Raw genomic sequence first — 16366 nt, 5'->3', positions numbered from 1 at the left:
CACAGGGCAGGAGACCCTGACTTCCCTAGGGGACAATGAGGGAGGAGGAGAGGGAGGGGGGGAGTGGGAGGGCATTGGGAGGAGGGGCGTAAATGGAAACTTTTTATAATTTAATAAAATTACAAAAAAAAAAAGAATATATGCATGAAAAGCTATTTGTATCTCTGCCAAGGCCAGCTAATAAAGAAAGAACAACAGTTTCTCCAACAGACGGTCTTGGGGAAACTGGATATCCACATACAGGAAAAATGAAGATAGACCCTTATCTCATTCCAGCAAAAAAAAAAAAAAAAAATTAACTGAGCTTCAAAGACCTAATATGAAGAACCCCCTAAAACTCAACCACAATAAGAAGAAAAACGCCCCAATTCAAATCTGGTTAAAAGGATTTAAATGGGCATCTCTGCAAACGGCCCATAATCAAGCAGTGAGCATCATTAGCCAAGTGAAGACCCCATCATTCAACATGCTTTGTCTGAAAAGAGCTGCCTCCTCGAGACAGTTCACAGAAATAGAACCACACAAAAACTACTTATGAAATCATGCAGAACTATGAATGGTGATCAGATATAAACTTTCTCCAGCAGTCTGAAGAAATTCTCCATAGCTCATAAGTCCATTCAAAAATCCTGTCCATAGACCTAAAAATATCTACATTCCACATTCTATCAGTCTCATTTTCTGGACTTCAAAACATAGAGTTGATATTGTTTTAGAATTTATCAATCTCCAGTCAAAGGATCTTGAAATGCTTTTCACAAAAGATGGGAAAATAACTTAGTACAATGCTGACAACATACTCTCATGTACAGCCTTATAAGCTGGACAAACACAACTCCCACTTTTACAAATTAAAACAAACAAACAAATAGAACCAGAAAGGCTAAGTGGCTTTACCAGAGGCTTTAACTACACATTCAGCCTCAGAACCAAGAATCTAAGCCTCATCTCCTGTAGCACCAATGCAGTCCTGTGACACCAGGGGAAGCAAAGGTGATTTGCATGCGTCTGAAGGAGCAAAGGAACTTGGTGGAAATTAACATGACTCTATCTGGAAAATATGTCCCACGCCACCTTAATTTCCTTGCAGCATAAATCATCATCTTCCCACCCTAACTTGCTCCTCCTGCCGTCCCCATCACCCAGTAGGAGTCTGAGAGCTTTCCAGGCTTCCTTCTTCTCCCACCTACAGATCAAGACAAAAGAGCCATGCCAGGGTCCATTTCTAAAGCACCAACCTGACTTTCTATTCTTACTGATCTAGTTCAAAGCTTCATCACTTCAGGTCTGAAGCAGAAATATTTCAAATGGTTTATCAGCCCAAAGGCTACTAACACCTAAGGTGGTACAAAATGTCAACTGGGTGTCTGTCCAATAGCATTTGTAGAAGACATGTATACCTATTCTTTTGCTTTGTTGAGACAAGGTCTTGCTGGTAGCCCTGGTTGGCCTGGTACTCAAAATGTAGACCAGGTTAGCCTCAAACTCAAATAATCCTTCTGTCTCGCCTCCCAAGTACTGGGAACACAGGCATCCCAGAAGACAGGTACTCTCTACAAAGTCTGGATGTCTTTCTAAAGAGTAATCTGTTTACCCACTTTCCAGTGTAAATTCCTTATGTGCTCTCCACTGCCCATCCAACCTATAGGCACAAACAATAGTGTGGCTCTCAATGAACATGCCTTTCCAGCCTGTCTCACTCCCCACCACTCCCACACACATCCTATGCTCCAGGCATAGTGAACACCCACCACAAAGCAGACAAACAGGTTTAACCTCACATGCCAAGTCCAGATAATTGTAGTGGCTGCCTGAAGCATCCTGTTGAGAACTCAAGAGGCTGCTTATAACTTTAGCAGCAAAAAAAAAAAAAAAAAAAAAAGTCATGATCTAATAGTAAGTAGTGTTTGCTTCTAACCTGAAAAAGGGGGGCACGACAAATGTCACACTTAGTGTCTACATGTGTGGCACTTTGGCCTTTGCTATATGGAGTCCTTCCACAGTTCCAAACTTTTCTACCTACGTATTTCTGTCTGTATGTCCACCATTTCACACTTCAGCCTTCACAACTTCTAAACTCAGTCTCCCATTTAAAACTTGCTTGTTAAAGAGTCATGAGACAAAGGTAGCCACCCCGTCTCTCTCTCTCTCTGGGATCACAGTTTCTGTGTCTCTAGCCTTCTCAATTACTGTATTGCACCACAGGGTGGTAGCTTATGCACCTGCGAGCTTCTGGGTGCAGGTGTACTCTGTTCCTCTGTGCACCTTCAACATCTAACACAGTTCACTTGAAAGACATGTGAATTCTGGTGAAATGAGCAAATGGAAGCTTTCAGCAGGGATGCCTCTAATACAGTGCCGGGGTTCTCACTGAAAACCCAAGAAGCCCAATCCAGCCAGACAACCCATGTGCTAGGCTGATTACACACTGCCATCCTTGCCAACTGTACTCATCATTACCCCTCAAAAGCACAACATACTGAGGAAGCATAATGGGTGTAGTAGAGAAAGTGGCGAATACGAGAAGACAATAGTCCCAATTAAAAGAAAAAGATTAGCACAAGCAGTGTGAAAACATGTAAGACTTCAAGTTTTCAGAAGCTAAATATAGGCCCTGAGGTTGTTATTATTAAGACTATAATTCCTCAACATATCACTAATAAAAACCCATGTGTGCTAAGTAGACAAATCAAACTATATACATTATAAAATGTAAAGTGATATTTTAATACATCCTAGAAGATCAAATATCTACACCTATTACCTTAAAATGTTATCATTTCTGGGTTTGTTTTGTTTTTTGCAGACAGAGTCACACTCTGGCTTGGAACTTCCTGTATGAACTACAATGACCTCAAACTCAGGGATCAACCTGCCTCTGAAAAGTTTTTGTTTTTTTTTAATTTAGATTTCTTCAATTTTTCCACCACTGTCCTTTTCCTATGCCAGTATTTACATATCACATATCATTTATTTGTCATGGCTCCCTGGTCTATTCAAACCTGAGACATTTTCTTTTTGGTTGAGACTAGGTATTACTATGTAGTCCTCACTAGTCCGAAACTCACTAAGTAGACCAGGCTGGCGTCCATCTCAGAGATCTGTCTCCCTGTACCTCCAAAAGTCTAGGATTAAAGGCATATGCCACCATGTCCTGCCTTGAGACCTTTTGAAGAATTATTACAGTGTGTGGATGAGTAGGAAAGGAGCTGCGGGAGGTCCATGTGGCACAGCATTCTAGGAAGTCAAAGACAACTTTGTGCAGTTGGCTCTCTCTGCCACTACGTGGATTCCAGGGATCAAACTCTGACTTTTGGGCTTGTCAGCAGGTGCACTACCACTGAGCCACCTCACCAGACCTCATTTCACTTTACCATTTTGAAATAGACAGGATTTATACAGTCACCTACAAGCCCCAGAATGGTTTGGGCTTTAAACATCTGTGAGGTAGGCTAGAGAGATGATGGTTCAGTGGTTATGAGCACAGGCTGCTCTTTCAGAGCACTGGGTTCCATTCCCAGCACCCATGTGGTGGCTCACACTGCGTGTGTCTCCAGTTCCAGGGAAACCAACACCCTTTACTGGACTCCATGGGTACTGCCTGCATGTGGTGTATAGACACATGCAGACAAAACACCCATACACATAAAATAAAAATAACTCTTAAGTTTGCGAGGTACAATCACGTTGGAAAACTTTAACTAAAATACAGTATCGACTATAACACTGAACACAAAACTGAGGAGCAACTGTCCTTTCAGGCACATTACTCAACACAAATGCTACATCTTTTCACCAAAAGATATGTTCAACAGCAGCATTATTCATGCTATTGGCTATCTGAATCTCAAATGTCAATGCAGCGTGGAATGAATCAACAACACGGCCACAAAGGAATGTGACACTAAAGTACAAACCAACCACAACTATATGCAACACTCGGGATCCATTTCACAAAGTTCAGCAAGAGATGTTAGAAAAGAAAACATATTTTGTCTGAATCTCTCCATGAGAGGCATCAGAAGTCCTGGCAATGCCAACTATGAGGGTATGCAGGGCAGGGCAGCCCTTTCCAGGTGCTAGAATATTCTGTCTTGTCATCAGAGTCCTGGTGGCACATGAACAAGTGTGCTCACATTATTACATATTCTTCTGTAGATTCATTTTAATTAAAATTTGCCTTAAAATTAGGAGATGAGCTGAGGATGTAACTCAGGTGGTAGAGTGCTTGCCGGACATGCTCAAAAGCCCAGAGTCTGATTCCCAGCACTGAGTAATCTAAGCACTCAAGAGAAGGCAGAAAGATCAGAAGTTCAAGGTCAACAATGAGGACATCAATGGGCATGCTACCACTGAGGGGAGCTTTCAGGCCTCAGTAGACCAAGAACTACAGGCACCTGGGGAGTGTTAAAGAAAGAGAAACAGCCTCCTGCAGAAGAGTCCTCCAGTTGGCTATCCAATCTCAGTAGCAGCCCTGAGATCATACACATACAGGTAACAGTAAACAGACTGAGCAGATTGTATTTATGCATTTAGGAATATGATGCATGTAACAACAAAGAAAAAGAAAGAGGCCATAAATTTGAGGAGGAGCAAGGGGGATACATAGAAGGGACTAGGAGGAAAGGGGCCGAGTGCTAGTTGTGCAGGTCTTTAATTCCAGCATGTGGGAGGCAGAGACAGGTAGATCTCTATTGAGTTCAAGACCAGCCTAGTCTACAGAGCTAGTTCGGGTATAGCCAAAGCTACACAAAGAAACTCTGTCTCCTGTCTCAAAAAAAAAAAAAAAAAAAAAGGAAATAAGGGAAGGAGTAAATGATGTCATTATACTACAATTTCAAAATTGAAAAAATCATTTAAACAACAAAAACAGATATTCAAGGTCAAGTCCAGCATCAGTTACATGGTAAATTCAAGGCCAGCCTGGTATACGAAAGATCCTATCACAAAAGAGAGGGAAAAAAATCAAATAAAATTAAAAAATACGGGTATTTTCAAACTCAACAGTAACAGGTATATAATACGAAAAAATAAAGAAGTTCAGGCAAGAGAAAAATGGCACCACAGAAAGTATAAAGTACAAAACAAAACAAAAACAACAAAAAAATATAAACAGTTGGCCTTCTGTATCCATGAGGTCCACACCGGTGAATTCAGTCAATCACAGATGGCTATGAGTCTCTCTCTCTCCTCTCTCTCTCTCTCTCTCTCTCTCTCTCACACACACACACACACACACACACACACTATAAACAAACCCCTGCATCCTTGCTAAACATACATAGATTTTTTTTTCTTCTTATACCCCAAGTAATATAGCATAACTATTTACAGGACACTTATATTAGGTATCTCCTTAGACCTAGATATGCTTTAAAGCATTGAGGGCATAAACATAGAGTATATGCAATACTTAACCATCTTACATAAGGGACTTGAGTATTTTTGGGTTTTGGTATCTGGCAAGGTAAGGGATGGGAAACCCTGGAACCAATCTCTTGATGATATCTGGGAAAGACTACTGTAATGCCGTGGGGGCATTTTGAAAATAGTTTGTGTTGTTTTTTGTGTTGTTTTTTAATTTGCTCTTGGGGGGGCACCACCCAGCTCCCAAATAAATACACAGAGACTTATTCTTCCTTATGAATGCCCAGTCTTAACTTGGCTTGTTCTAGCCAGCTTTTCTTATATTATCCCATCTACTTTTTGCCTCTGGGCTTTGATCTTTTTCTTCCCCATATATCTTTCTTTACTTCTTACTCTCTGGCTTGCTATGTAACTGAGTAGCTGGCCCAAGTCCTCCTTTCCTTCTCCTTGTCTCTCCTCCATCCTCTCTTCCCAGATTCCCCCGGTACTTACTCTCTCTGCTTGTCAGCCCCACCTGTCCTTTCTCCTACTGGCCATTCAGCTCTTTATAAGATCAATCAGGTGTTTTAGACAGGCAAAGAATCAGAGCTTCAGAGTTAAACAAATGAAACATAAAAATACAACACACCTTGCATTATTAAACAAGTGCTCCATAGCATAAATAAACATCTTCAACTAATATTTCGCAACTTTGCTTTCATATGCAGAATTCAGATGACAAAACACCCACACACACATACACACACACACACACACACACACACACATATGTAAGACAATAAAACAGGAAGTATTTGTGGGGTTAAGGGGACTAGTAGACACAGGAGAAAAATGGGTTCTAAATATAAGCAAAGTACAATGGTAGATATAATACACATGAAAACACACATGAAACCCCATTATTTTGTAAGCTAAGAATAATTTAAAAGAAGGGAAAGTAGTTTTTCATCTTGCAGATCTCCTGGAAGGATCAAGATGACATTACATAGAACAATCTAGATAAATATAAAATTATAAAAAAAATACTGTCTTGACAAGAAAAAATACTGTTTTATGGCATTTTAAATTATAAACTAGCTGAAAAGTAGTGGTGTACACCTTTAATCCCAGCACTCGAGAGGCAGAGGCAGGAGGATCTCTGTAAATTCAAGCATAGCCTGGTCTACAAAGTGAGTTCCAGGACAGGCTCCAAAGCTACAGGGAAACCGTCTTGAAAAAGAAAAAAAAAAACCAAAAATCAATAAGACAATTAATATAGAAGAGATGTAAAACAGAATAGTTTATAAAATCCAAATTTCAGTAGTCAGACTAAACGAAAACAAATCTGAACTAAAATTAAAGACTAAGGTTTCGAGACGGTAGGGTTCTTAGCTGCAGAGTGAATGCCAGCACGCGCTCAGGACTGGACATAACACTTGTAACAATAACCCCCCAAAAAACCCAACACTTTTAGTTATATTTATTTTTTAAGTGTCATTCTTAAACAATCATAAAGAAAGGTAAAATTATCTTTAAGAACAAAAACAACTTGGTAAACACTGTCTTGACCAACTACCAGAACTAAAATCACTGTTTCACGGGATGTCATGTGCCCAGATATGACGTAAGGAGATGAGACCTTCACTATTCTGGTCTTCCTCCCCTCAAACACCTACAGTCCTGTCTAGTCACAAAAACACAAGCGAAGACAAGAAGCAAAGAACTCCCACAGACTGGAGAGACAGGGACATGGTGTGTAAATACAACACTTCCTGTTCACTACTGGTGGCTTTTTCTTGTTCATTTTGGGTTTAGGACCCTCACTAAGTAACCCTGGCTGGCCTGCAACTTGCTATGCAGATGGGATGGTCTTGAACTAGAGCTCCACTGACCTCTACCTCCTGAGAGCTGGGGTTAAAGCTGTATACCTGCCCTACGGAAACATGGAGCTTTAATGTACAGATGCAGGAGACAGAGGGGACCTGTTTCTATGCTACAGAAGCTGTGGCACAGCATGTTTCTGATGCGATGAATAAACAGGGTGACTGACTGGTCTGCTGTGTTCTATCCTCTCTGGGCATGTTCTCTCAATCTCTAAGTATGTAGCCCAGGCTATTCTTGAACCTTTTGCAATCCTCCTGTCTCAGCCTCCTGAATGCTGAAATTTCAGATATGTGAGTCACCATGCATGCAGAGTATACGTAGCCTATCAACATACAATCACTGGTAAATGTATGTGGGTTTTTTTTTCTGTTCAGTGAAAACTCTTAAACTAATAATTTTTTAGAAGAGTTCAAACTTAAGTATCAATCTCTGAATAGGATGAAACTATTTACTTCCTTTCGCTTAGGGAGAAACACAGAAAACTATGAGGGATTATCCCCAAATTTCTCCCCAGAATGCTGTGACTCTTTCCAGACAATCCAGCACGGTAAGTATTTGAGGAGTAAAGTGAAGTTGAAAATGACATCGATTTTACCCAATCAGGTTTCGTTTAGCAAGTGAGCATCTGAACCTACCCAGTACTTGGAAAGAGACTAGAGGAGTAGGAGGCTTGACATTTCAGCAGTATTAACTTAAGGGTAACTTGCCACTGTATTTACATTTTGTTTCTCCTTACAACTATTTATGTTTAAACTGCGCTGGAAACCAGAATACTACTTGTACATACTGTAAATTCAAAATATGTTTGTTAAACTGAACTAGTCTGACACAAGCAACAAAGATGACTCTTTCTTACTCTTGTAATCAATAATGGATTTTGGCAGTCCGCAATTCCACCACTGACTCCCAGACATCTACCCTGGACTCATACACATATACTCTTACACAGACAGCTGATAGTGATCAAGCTATGAACACTCAAGAAACACAGCAAGAGTGGACTGAAATATTTTGAAGCCCTTTTTCAGTGTGTCCACCTTTTCCACAAACACTGTTTCTTTAGAATCAAAGAGACCACTCTGCTCACATTAGCGTAAACCTCCTGAGAAGCCTGACTGATCCCATCCTCTTTTCACATCCCAAACAAAGCCTGAATGTGCTCTATACCAAAAACCATCCTCAAGGGATTCCCTCATTAGTATGCACACAAGCCTCCATTGTTGCTCCCAGGAAATCTATCTTGCTACCTCCCTTCAGGTTATTTAAAATCAAAAAGGGGCCACAATTTCTAAAATGTTCTTTATACATCTAAAACTAAAGGGATGTCGATTTTGGAGCCGAAGATGAAATAGCTGAGTGCTATTCAATGGGTATTTAAATCCCGAAAGGCTGACGGGACCAGGCAGGATTCTCAGCTCTGACATGACACTATGAGCATCTCTGTGACAGCTCAGACGAATGACACTTTTATCGCAGAAAGAGCCAGGCTGTCCCCAATCTCATCACCTGCAACTTTCTTTTATTTTTAGAACAAATCAGCAAAATAAAATTCTGTTTACTGCTGGACATTGTTTCCACACATACATCAAACAGACTAAAACAGACATAAACAACCAACTGCAAAGGCAAAGGGGATAAAAGAAACCTTTTATCTCTGGTTTTTTTTTAAAACTACCTCATACAAACCAGGAGCTGTTTCTCCTGGTGAGATTCAGTGGAGCAATACTGGTAGGCCAGACCAGAGGCTCAGGTGAAGGACTCTGACAGCCACAATGCGGGTATCACCCAGAAACTGTTAACAGCACTTCTCAGCCAGAACTACTCTGCACGGAAGAACCGACCTTCTCTCTCTCTCTCTCTCTCTCTCTCTCTCTCTCTCTCTCTCTCTCAAGATTTAGTTATTCATTATGTCTACAGTATTCTGCTTGCATGCGTGCCTGCATGACAGAAGACACCATAGTTGGCTGTGAGCCACCATGAGGGTGCTGGGAATTGAACTCAGGACCTCTGGAAGAGCAGCCAGTGCTCTTAACCTCTGAACCATCTCTCCAGCCCTGTCTGAAGACCTTTTATTTTTTAATTAATTTTTCTTAAATTTATTTATTTTATGTGTACAAATGCTTTGCTGGCATGCATACATATGCATATGCGCTGTGGGTATGTGTTGCACTTGGAGGTCAGGAGAGGGCATCAGATCCCCTGAAACTGGAGTTTTAAATGGTTCTGAGCCCCCAAGGTTCAGGTCCTCTGCAAGAACAAGCACTCTAAGTCACTGATTCATCTCTCCAGTACCCAGTCCAAAGATTTCTTAGGATCTAAAGATCTTTTATTTTCAAAGGCTGTGGCACACACCTTTAATTCCAGCATTTGGGAGACAGAGACATAAGGATCTTCGTGAGTTCAAGGCCAGCATGGTCTTTATAGGGAGTTCCAGGACAGCCAAAGCTACATAGAGAGAGTTTATCTCAAAATAAATAAATCAATATCTTTTATTGTCACAGTGGAAAAAAAAAACGGGTTTACTGTCAACCAGTGGTAGCATCCTGGGATATTGCAAAGAGAAATAAGACACACAAGACAGTCCACAACAGGGAATTATTTGGCTCAAAATGTCAACGGTGTTGAGATTAAGAAACATCTGTCCTCAACATCTGTCTCAATTTTTAGTGAAGACTTACAACAACTGAACAAAAGACACTATGCTGGTGTGAGAGGACCACGAGACTGGGCGGGGGGATGAATCTGTTATCATTTTACATATTACTGCACATACTGCCTAGATTTTAAAAAGAGAGAGAGAGAGACTGATTCCCCACAGCATCCAGGATACTGGAAGACTCGGGGACTTTCTTGACGTCATTCAGCTCCAAAGGAGGGGAGTCAAAAAAATGTGTCACTTCACAAAGCTGTGACATTTAGACCTGGACTTGAGTCAGAGAGGTCACCAGTCTGACTTGGAACACGTACTGGATTTCTCAAAACCTCAGTTTGGAAAATAAATGAGCTGGGATGAAGCTCATGGCTGTAATCCCAGCACTTGGGGAGCAGGAGGATTGTCACAAGTTAAAGGTCAGTCTGGGCTATTCAAGGTAAGTTACAGGCTACCTGCTTGGGTTAGAAAATGAGGTCCTAAAGTAGGGTAGGGTGGCTCTAGTCTTTCATCCTAGCAGAAGCAGGCAAGGCTCTGAGTACAAGGCCACATAGTGAGACAAAATAAAACAAGAAATAAAAAAAAGCAAGCAGTGTTTTATTACTGCCCAGTCTGATTCCCCTTGATGTGTACTCAATAAACTTGCTTCATTTCTAAACACACAAAACAAAAACAAAACAAAAAACCTTGGGCTAGAGAGAAGGTTCAACGGTAAAGAGCTCTAGAGGACCCGGGTTCAATTCCCAGCACCCACAGGGCAGCTCACAGCCGTCTGTAACTCCAGTTCCAGAGAATCTGGCATCCTCACAGATATGCATGCGTAAGCAAAATACCAATGCACATAAAAATAAATAAATTATAACAAAAAGACTTACAGAAATTTATCCAGTACCAAGCTACTAATCATTGTTTTTCCCTGAGAACCTAGGGCAGGCAACCAACAGTCATTACTAATCACTTATTAAAAACAAGATTTAAAGCTGGGCATGATAGCACACGTCTATATCCCAGTGCTTGGACTTGGGAAGTTGTAGGCAGGAAGGTCATGAATTCAAGGCCAGTCTGTTTCACAAACTGTTGAGACCTACCCAGGCTATAGGAGACCCTGTCTTAAACAAGAATCAAGAATGAATGTTTAAAGACATGTATGTTCCACAGCCAAGAACCTACTCTTAAACTCCAGGAGGAAATAAACTAATAGAACAACATTTGAAATTGGACAACCTTAGCCGGACAATGGTGGCAAATGCCTTTAATCCCAGCACTTGAGAGGCAGAGGCAGGAGGATCTCTGTGAGTCCGATGCAGGCCTTGTCTACAGAGAGTTCCAGGACAGGTCCCAAAGCTACAGAGAAACCCTGTCTCAGGAAAAAGAAAAAAGAAAAAAAGAAAGGAAAGAAAATGACAGCCCAAATATTTTTACCAAAATATTTTCTCATACAATGTATTTTATTCTGTTCTTTCCTCTCTTTTCATCTCTAACTATTTTAACCAGTAGGCTGAGACGTGCCTGATTATCAACTACACAGGTCAGGTTCTCTTTGTATCTGGGACAGAGATCATGGACTGGAATAGGAGAAAGTAGGTGGTTATAAATCCATTAGGAAGTAGGGTGTGATGGCCCATGTGTGGTGGTGAAGGCAGAAGAACCAAGAGTTCAAGAACAGCTTCAGCCTGCGTATAGGAGACTTAATCCCTCCAAAAATGCAAAAATAAAAATAAAATAGAGGCCGGATGAGATGACTCAGGGAGTAAAGAGCTTTCTGCACGAGCCTGGCAACCCATGTTTGCCCTCCAGAACCCGCACCAGGATGTTGTCCTCTGACCTGCACATGGATGGTGGCAAGTGTCCCTCCTCACACCACGCACACGGTGATAAGTTAAATTTGGAAGTAAGTTTTGAAAAACTCATTATAGTTCCTGGGGAACATCTATTTACTGTTTTCTCTGAAGGGAAATAGCCATATCAGTGACGCAAAAACTAACTAATTCATTTCAGTTTTCCAACAAGATTTCTGAGAAATCACCCCAAAGAACCTATCAGTCTGATAAACACTTCTAGGATCAAGCTCCTCAACAGTTCTTGATACACCATACAACCAGGACTGTTCTTTCAATACAACCAAGATTCTTCTCAAGTGAGGTCGCACACACTCTGTCCTCTTCAAACAGTTCGGGGTGAAAACAAAGCCTCCTTGTTTGGAGAAAATTATCTTTTCATGGCATCTTCTAAATAAATTGCAACTGACATTGCCATCTGCTACGGCCAAGTCTAAAATCAAGCAACAGATCAAATAAAATTTTGAAAGGAAGAAAAAAGAATGATTTAATGATTCAAAAGAATCATTAAAAAGCAAGCTTTAAAGATCATTCAAGATACACGTGTATCAAAACATCACACGGTATTCCAAAAATAGTGCAACATTGAGGTTTTTAATATATCACAAGGCTGGCTTTAAATACATTAATAAAGCTATACTAGCTTTTAAAAAAATGAGAGCACATTCTAGTAGGGCTGATAATACTGAATTTGGAAAGATTTTCACTAAATGTCATTTTACACACTAGTCTAATTACATTTTCTACCTTAAGCATTTTGACACTTCCATCAACTTTCTAAAGGAGAAGGTGGATTGTTTTGCTATGTTTTTAATAGACTTGCTTCTCAAAGAATGAATTAGATAAAACCGGATAGGGGAAACCTATTACCAGTGTTACCATCAATAAAGCATGTGAGTAAGCTCCTGGTTATGTGTCACTGTTTAGGTGACAAGTCATGAAGAATGTAAGCGTACTAACTAAAAGCAATTTTATCTGAACAGCCTGTATACTTTTTTTTTTTTTAAATAAGCCTGTACTTTTCATCCCAGCCCATTTTCACACTCAGTACCTAGAGTCGTCATTTATTCTAATCCTACCCAAAACAGCAGGATTCTCGGGGCTCAGTGGCTTCCCTAGCATTCCCAAGGACTCGTGACAAATTCAAAACATGGTGTGAGGGGATTGCTCATTCTCGAAGATGTCATCTTCCCTGACAGGACCTCCCGCGTGCCTCTTCTGAGCCCTCAACCCCCAGCGCAGCCACCGGTAAACAGCCGAGGCCGGCGGACACGCACAGCGTCCCCGGTGCCCGGGTCCCGCAGCCCCGCCCGCTCGCCCGCCCTCCCGGGGCCACCCGCCGGTTCCCGCTCGGCCGGGGGTGTCGGGCCGCGACCTCACCGGAGGCGGGGGGCGGCTCTCCTTCTTCGCCGGCGGCGGGCGCCAGGGTGACGGCCCCGTCCCTCCAGACGCGGATCTGCGCGGCCGAGCGCACGCGGCGGTGGGGCTGGCGGCGGGCGGCGGTGGCGCGCAGGGAGCCGCAGCACTGGAAGCACACGGCCCACGCCTGCTCCTCGTTGATGGGCTGGTTGTAGAGCCGCAGGATCTCCTCCAGGCTCAGCGCGTCCCGGGAGTCTCCGGTCGCGTCGAGCTGCGGCGTCTCGCCGCCCGGGCTGGAGGGCTGCGCCATGCGGCCCACGTCGCTGTGCGGCCGGCGCTCGGCTTGCCGCGTCTCCTCAGCGCCGGAGCATCGTCTCCGCGAGCCGCCGCCTCCGCATCTCCGGGCCGCCGCCGCCCTGGCCGGCCGCGCGCCGCCGCGGGGACTAGGCGGGGACGCCGCTGCGCTCGGCGCTGACCAGCACGCCGCCGGCCGGCAGCGCGGCGATGGCGTCCGCTCGCCCCGCCCCGCCTCGCCCCGCCCCTCCTCTCCCCTCCCCGCCTCGCCTTGGGGGCGCGCGACCGAGATCTATCTGCCCGAAGCCTGGAGACGTCGTCCCCGGTGTTGAGTGACGCGCGGCCGAGCGCCGAGCGCCGAGCGCGGCCGGGGGGCGTTGCCCCCGCAGTGAGTGACGTGCGGTGAGGGGCAACGTCTTGGTCGCGGCCCGGGCTGTGGCTCCCGCGGGGTCCGGCTGCCAAGTCGCTGTCACCCGTTTCGCCTCGCCTCGGCTCGCTCTATTTAAGTCTATTTAAGAACTTGAATTCAATCTGGGGCGATTTACTAAAGAGAAACGGTCACGTAAATCGTCCTCGCCTCGGGCTGCCTGGGACCTCCCCGCTTTGACTTCCCCCTTAGCCCCTTGACCACTCGACACATACTATCCCTGCTCATTTGTAAAATTAATTTTTAGATATATTTATCTATGTATTTATTTGGAAACAGGCTCCCCGGATAACCCAGACTGGCCTTGAACTCGCTATTCGTCAGCTTTGGCTTCTTTTCTTCTTTTTCTTTCTTTCTTTTCTTTCTTTCTTTTTTTTTTTTTGTTTTTTGTTTTTGTTTGTTTGTTTGTTTGTAGACCAGGCTGACCTCTGCCTGGGATTAAAGGGGTGTGCCACCACCGCCCTGCTCAGCCTTGACTTCTTGAATAATGAGATTGCAAGGTGTGCACCACCACGTCGGGCTCCTTCTTGGCTTTCTTGTGTTTGGGAATTCTCTCCAGTCACACGTTCAGTGTTCAGTGAGGACAGCGATCTTAGGCTTGCCTCTCCGAATTCTCTGATCAGGGCCTGGGGTGCGGTACATGCTTAGAGGCTCGTTAAAGCAGCCTTTCAGAATGTTACAACAGCCTTCCTGAGGTAGTCCCGATTAACCATGCTCAATCCTAGCCCAGTTAACAGCCCAGCCTGTCATATGAACAGGACTTGGTGTCAAGAGACAAAACTAAGGATAGTTATCAGTAGAATGGTAGGGACCTCCCTGAACCCGTTTAAGTGTGCAATAAAACAGGTAATTCTTAAACAATATGTCCATCCATTGGCAGATGATTTTAATTGGTAGGTGCCACCCATGCTAATCTTCCAAATCCCTAGAGTTGTAGCATCAACCAAGTAAGAAAATCATAGTAGGTACCATTTTGTGTAGAATGCAGGAAACTGCACGCTACAATGAATCTTATACTAGAAATCATAATGGTTTGATAATGAGTAAGATGCCACCATGCAGACAGCAGGAATTGAAAGAAAAAGTCGTTAAGGGTAAAAAATGGAGACACGATCAAGGAAAAAAGCTCCATAGGCACCTTTCGTTTTCACGTCAAGAAAGGTAAAACAAACCCTTCCAGTAGAATCACTTAATTATTGGTTCATAATCTTGAATGGAAAAACGCAGTATTGAGGGCCGGCGAGATGGCTCAACGGGTGAGAGGACTTTGCTGCCAAGCCCGACAGACCAGAAAGATACCGGCGAGAACCGAGTCCACGAAGCCGGTCCCTGAACTCGATGTGCCTGTGTGCACACACAATGCACACAAAAACATGTTTAAAAAATTAATGTAGCATTTCTGTGACACGAAACTCTGAGGAAAAGCCCCTCCTCTTTCCTGGTTTGTGAGACTAATGCATAGTAATAGTAGAGTTACTATGATATGTTGATATTATGTAATAACATTAATATGCTAATAGTCCCAAATTTTGCTATTTTAAAAGTCTGGATTCTGTGTGGCTTTTGAAAATACAGAAGAGCTTAAAATTCTTCAAACAATGCAGGGAAACAAATGGGCCACTTTTATGGACAACATCGCCACCTTCTGACTTAACAGAGTATTGCTGCCCACTGCACGCGAGTCAGTTCTGTCCTTTGCCTGACCCACTCAGAACACACTGAATGGATTGATCAAAGGAGTCCATGAGGCATTCACTCAAATACGGCAGTAAACATACATTCAAGTAATATAGCAATTTGGGAAAGGAGGAAAGAGGTGGAAGTGAGCAAAAATTTTGTTAAAACCCAAATTTTCGAATTTTTAAAGTATTTTTATTTTATAGGTACTTTTGCCTGTATGTATGTCTGTGTGAGGGTGTTGGATCCTGAACTTACAGACAGTTATGAGCTGCAATGTGGGTCCTGAGAATTAAACCCAGGTCTTCTGGAAGAGCACAGTCAGTGCTCTAAACCACTGAGCCATCTCTCCTGCCCATAGAATTAGAATTGTTTTTTTATGTAGCCCAGGCTGACTTCTAATATGTTCTGTTGCCAAGGACAAGCTCTTGACTGTGCACCCACGCTTGGTTTATGCGGGCTCAAACTCAGGGTTCCTGCATGCTAGGCAATATCTCTAACAACTCAGCTCTACACACAACCCCCAAGTTGAATATCTTTTAAATCTTTTGAAAACTGATTTGCAACCCTAGGATTCTGTTCATTTCCTGGGTAATAATTTAAAGTGTAAACATTTTGAAAGGGAAAATACCATGAATCACTGGCAGGCTATATACAAAGAGGGATTTGAGCTTAGTTTGGTTAAGGACAAATTCTGATATGTAATATAAAGTAAATGTTCTGCCTTTTGTGAGCAGACATGTAATTAAGTTGAAGCAAGATGACAGCTAGAACACTGACATGCCTCCTCTACACAGAACGAGTAGGAGGAAAAATCCTTAAAACCATGTCCATATTCTAGTATGTATTGACTCAAGCTGTAACTGAACACCGGACACTTTCTGTACAGAG

General features: G+C 42.9%; 1 protein-coding gene across 7 annotated transcripts in view; it reads right to left on the bottom strand.

The window, feature by feature from the left end:
* Spire1 (spire type actin nucleation factor 1) overlaps positions 1 to 13588 on the bottom strand; it is a 120754-nt gene extending 107166 nt beyond the window's left edge. For 3 of the 7 annotated variants that reach the window (XM_087895951.1, XM_087895948.1, XM_087895950.1), the window contains exon 1: positions 13099 to 13572. In XM_087895951.1, coding sequence (XP_087752077.1) covers positions 13099 to 13387 — 289 coding nt within the window. In that variant the 5' untranslated portion in view covers positions 13388 to 13572. Of the gene's footprint in view, positions 1 to 13098 lie in introns of all 7 variants that reach the window. The other 4 variants (XM_087895953.1, XM_087895949.1, XM_087895947.1 and 1 more) reach the window with 4 other exon arrangements.
* Between the last annotated feature and the right edge of the window lie 2778 nt (positions 13589 to 16366).

The sequence above is a fragment of the Myodes glareolus genome, chromosome 13 (genome assembly GCF_982192425.1).
Source record: "Myodes glareolus chromosome 13, mMyoGla1.1, whole genome shotgun sequence".
NCBI classification, from domain to species: Eukaryota; Metazoa; Chordata; class Mammalia; order Rodentia; family Cricetidae; genus Myodes; species Myodes glareolus.
This window is presented reverse-complemented; position numbering and strand designations above follow the sequence as displayed.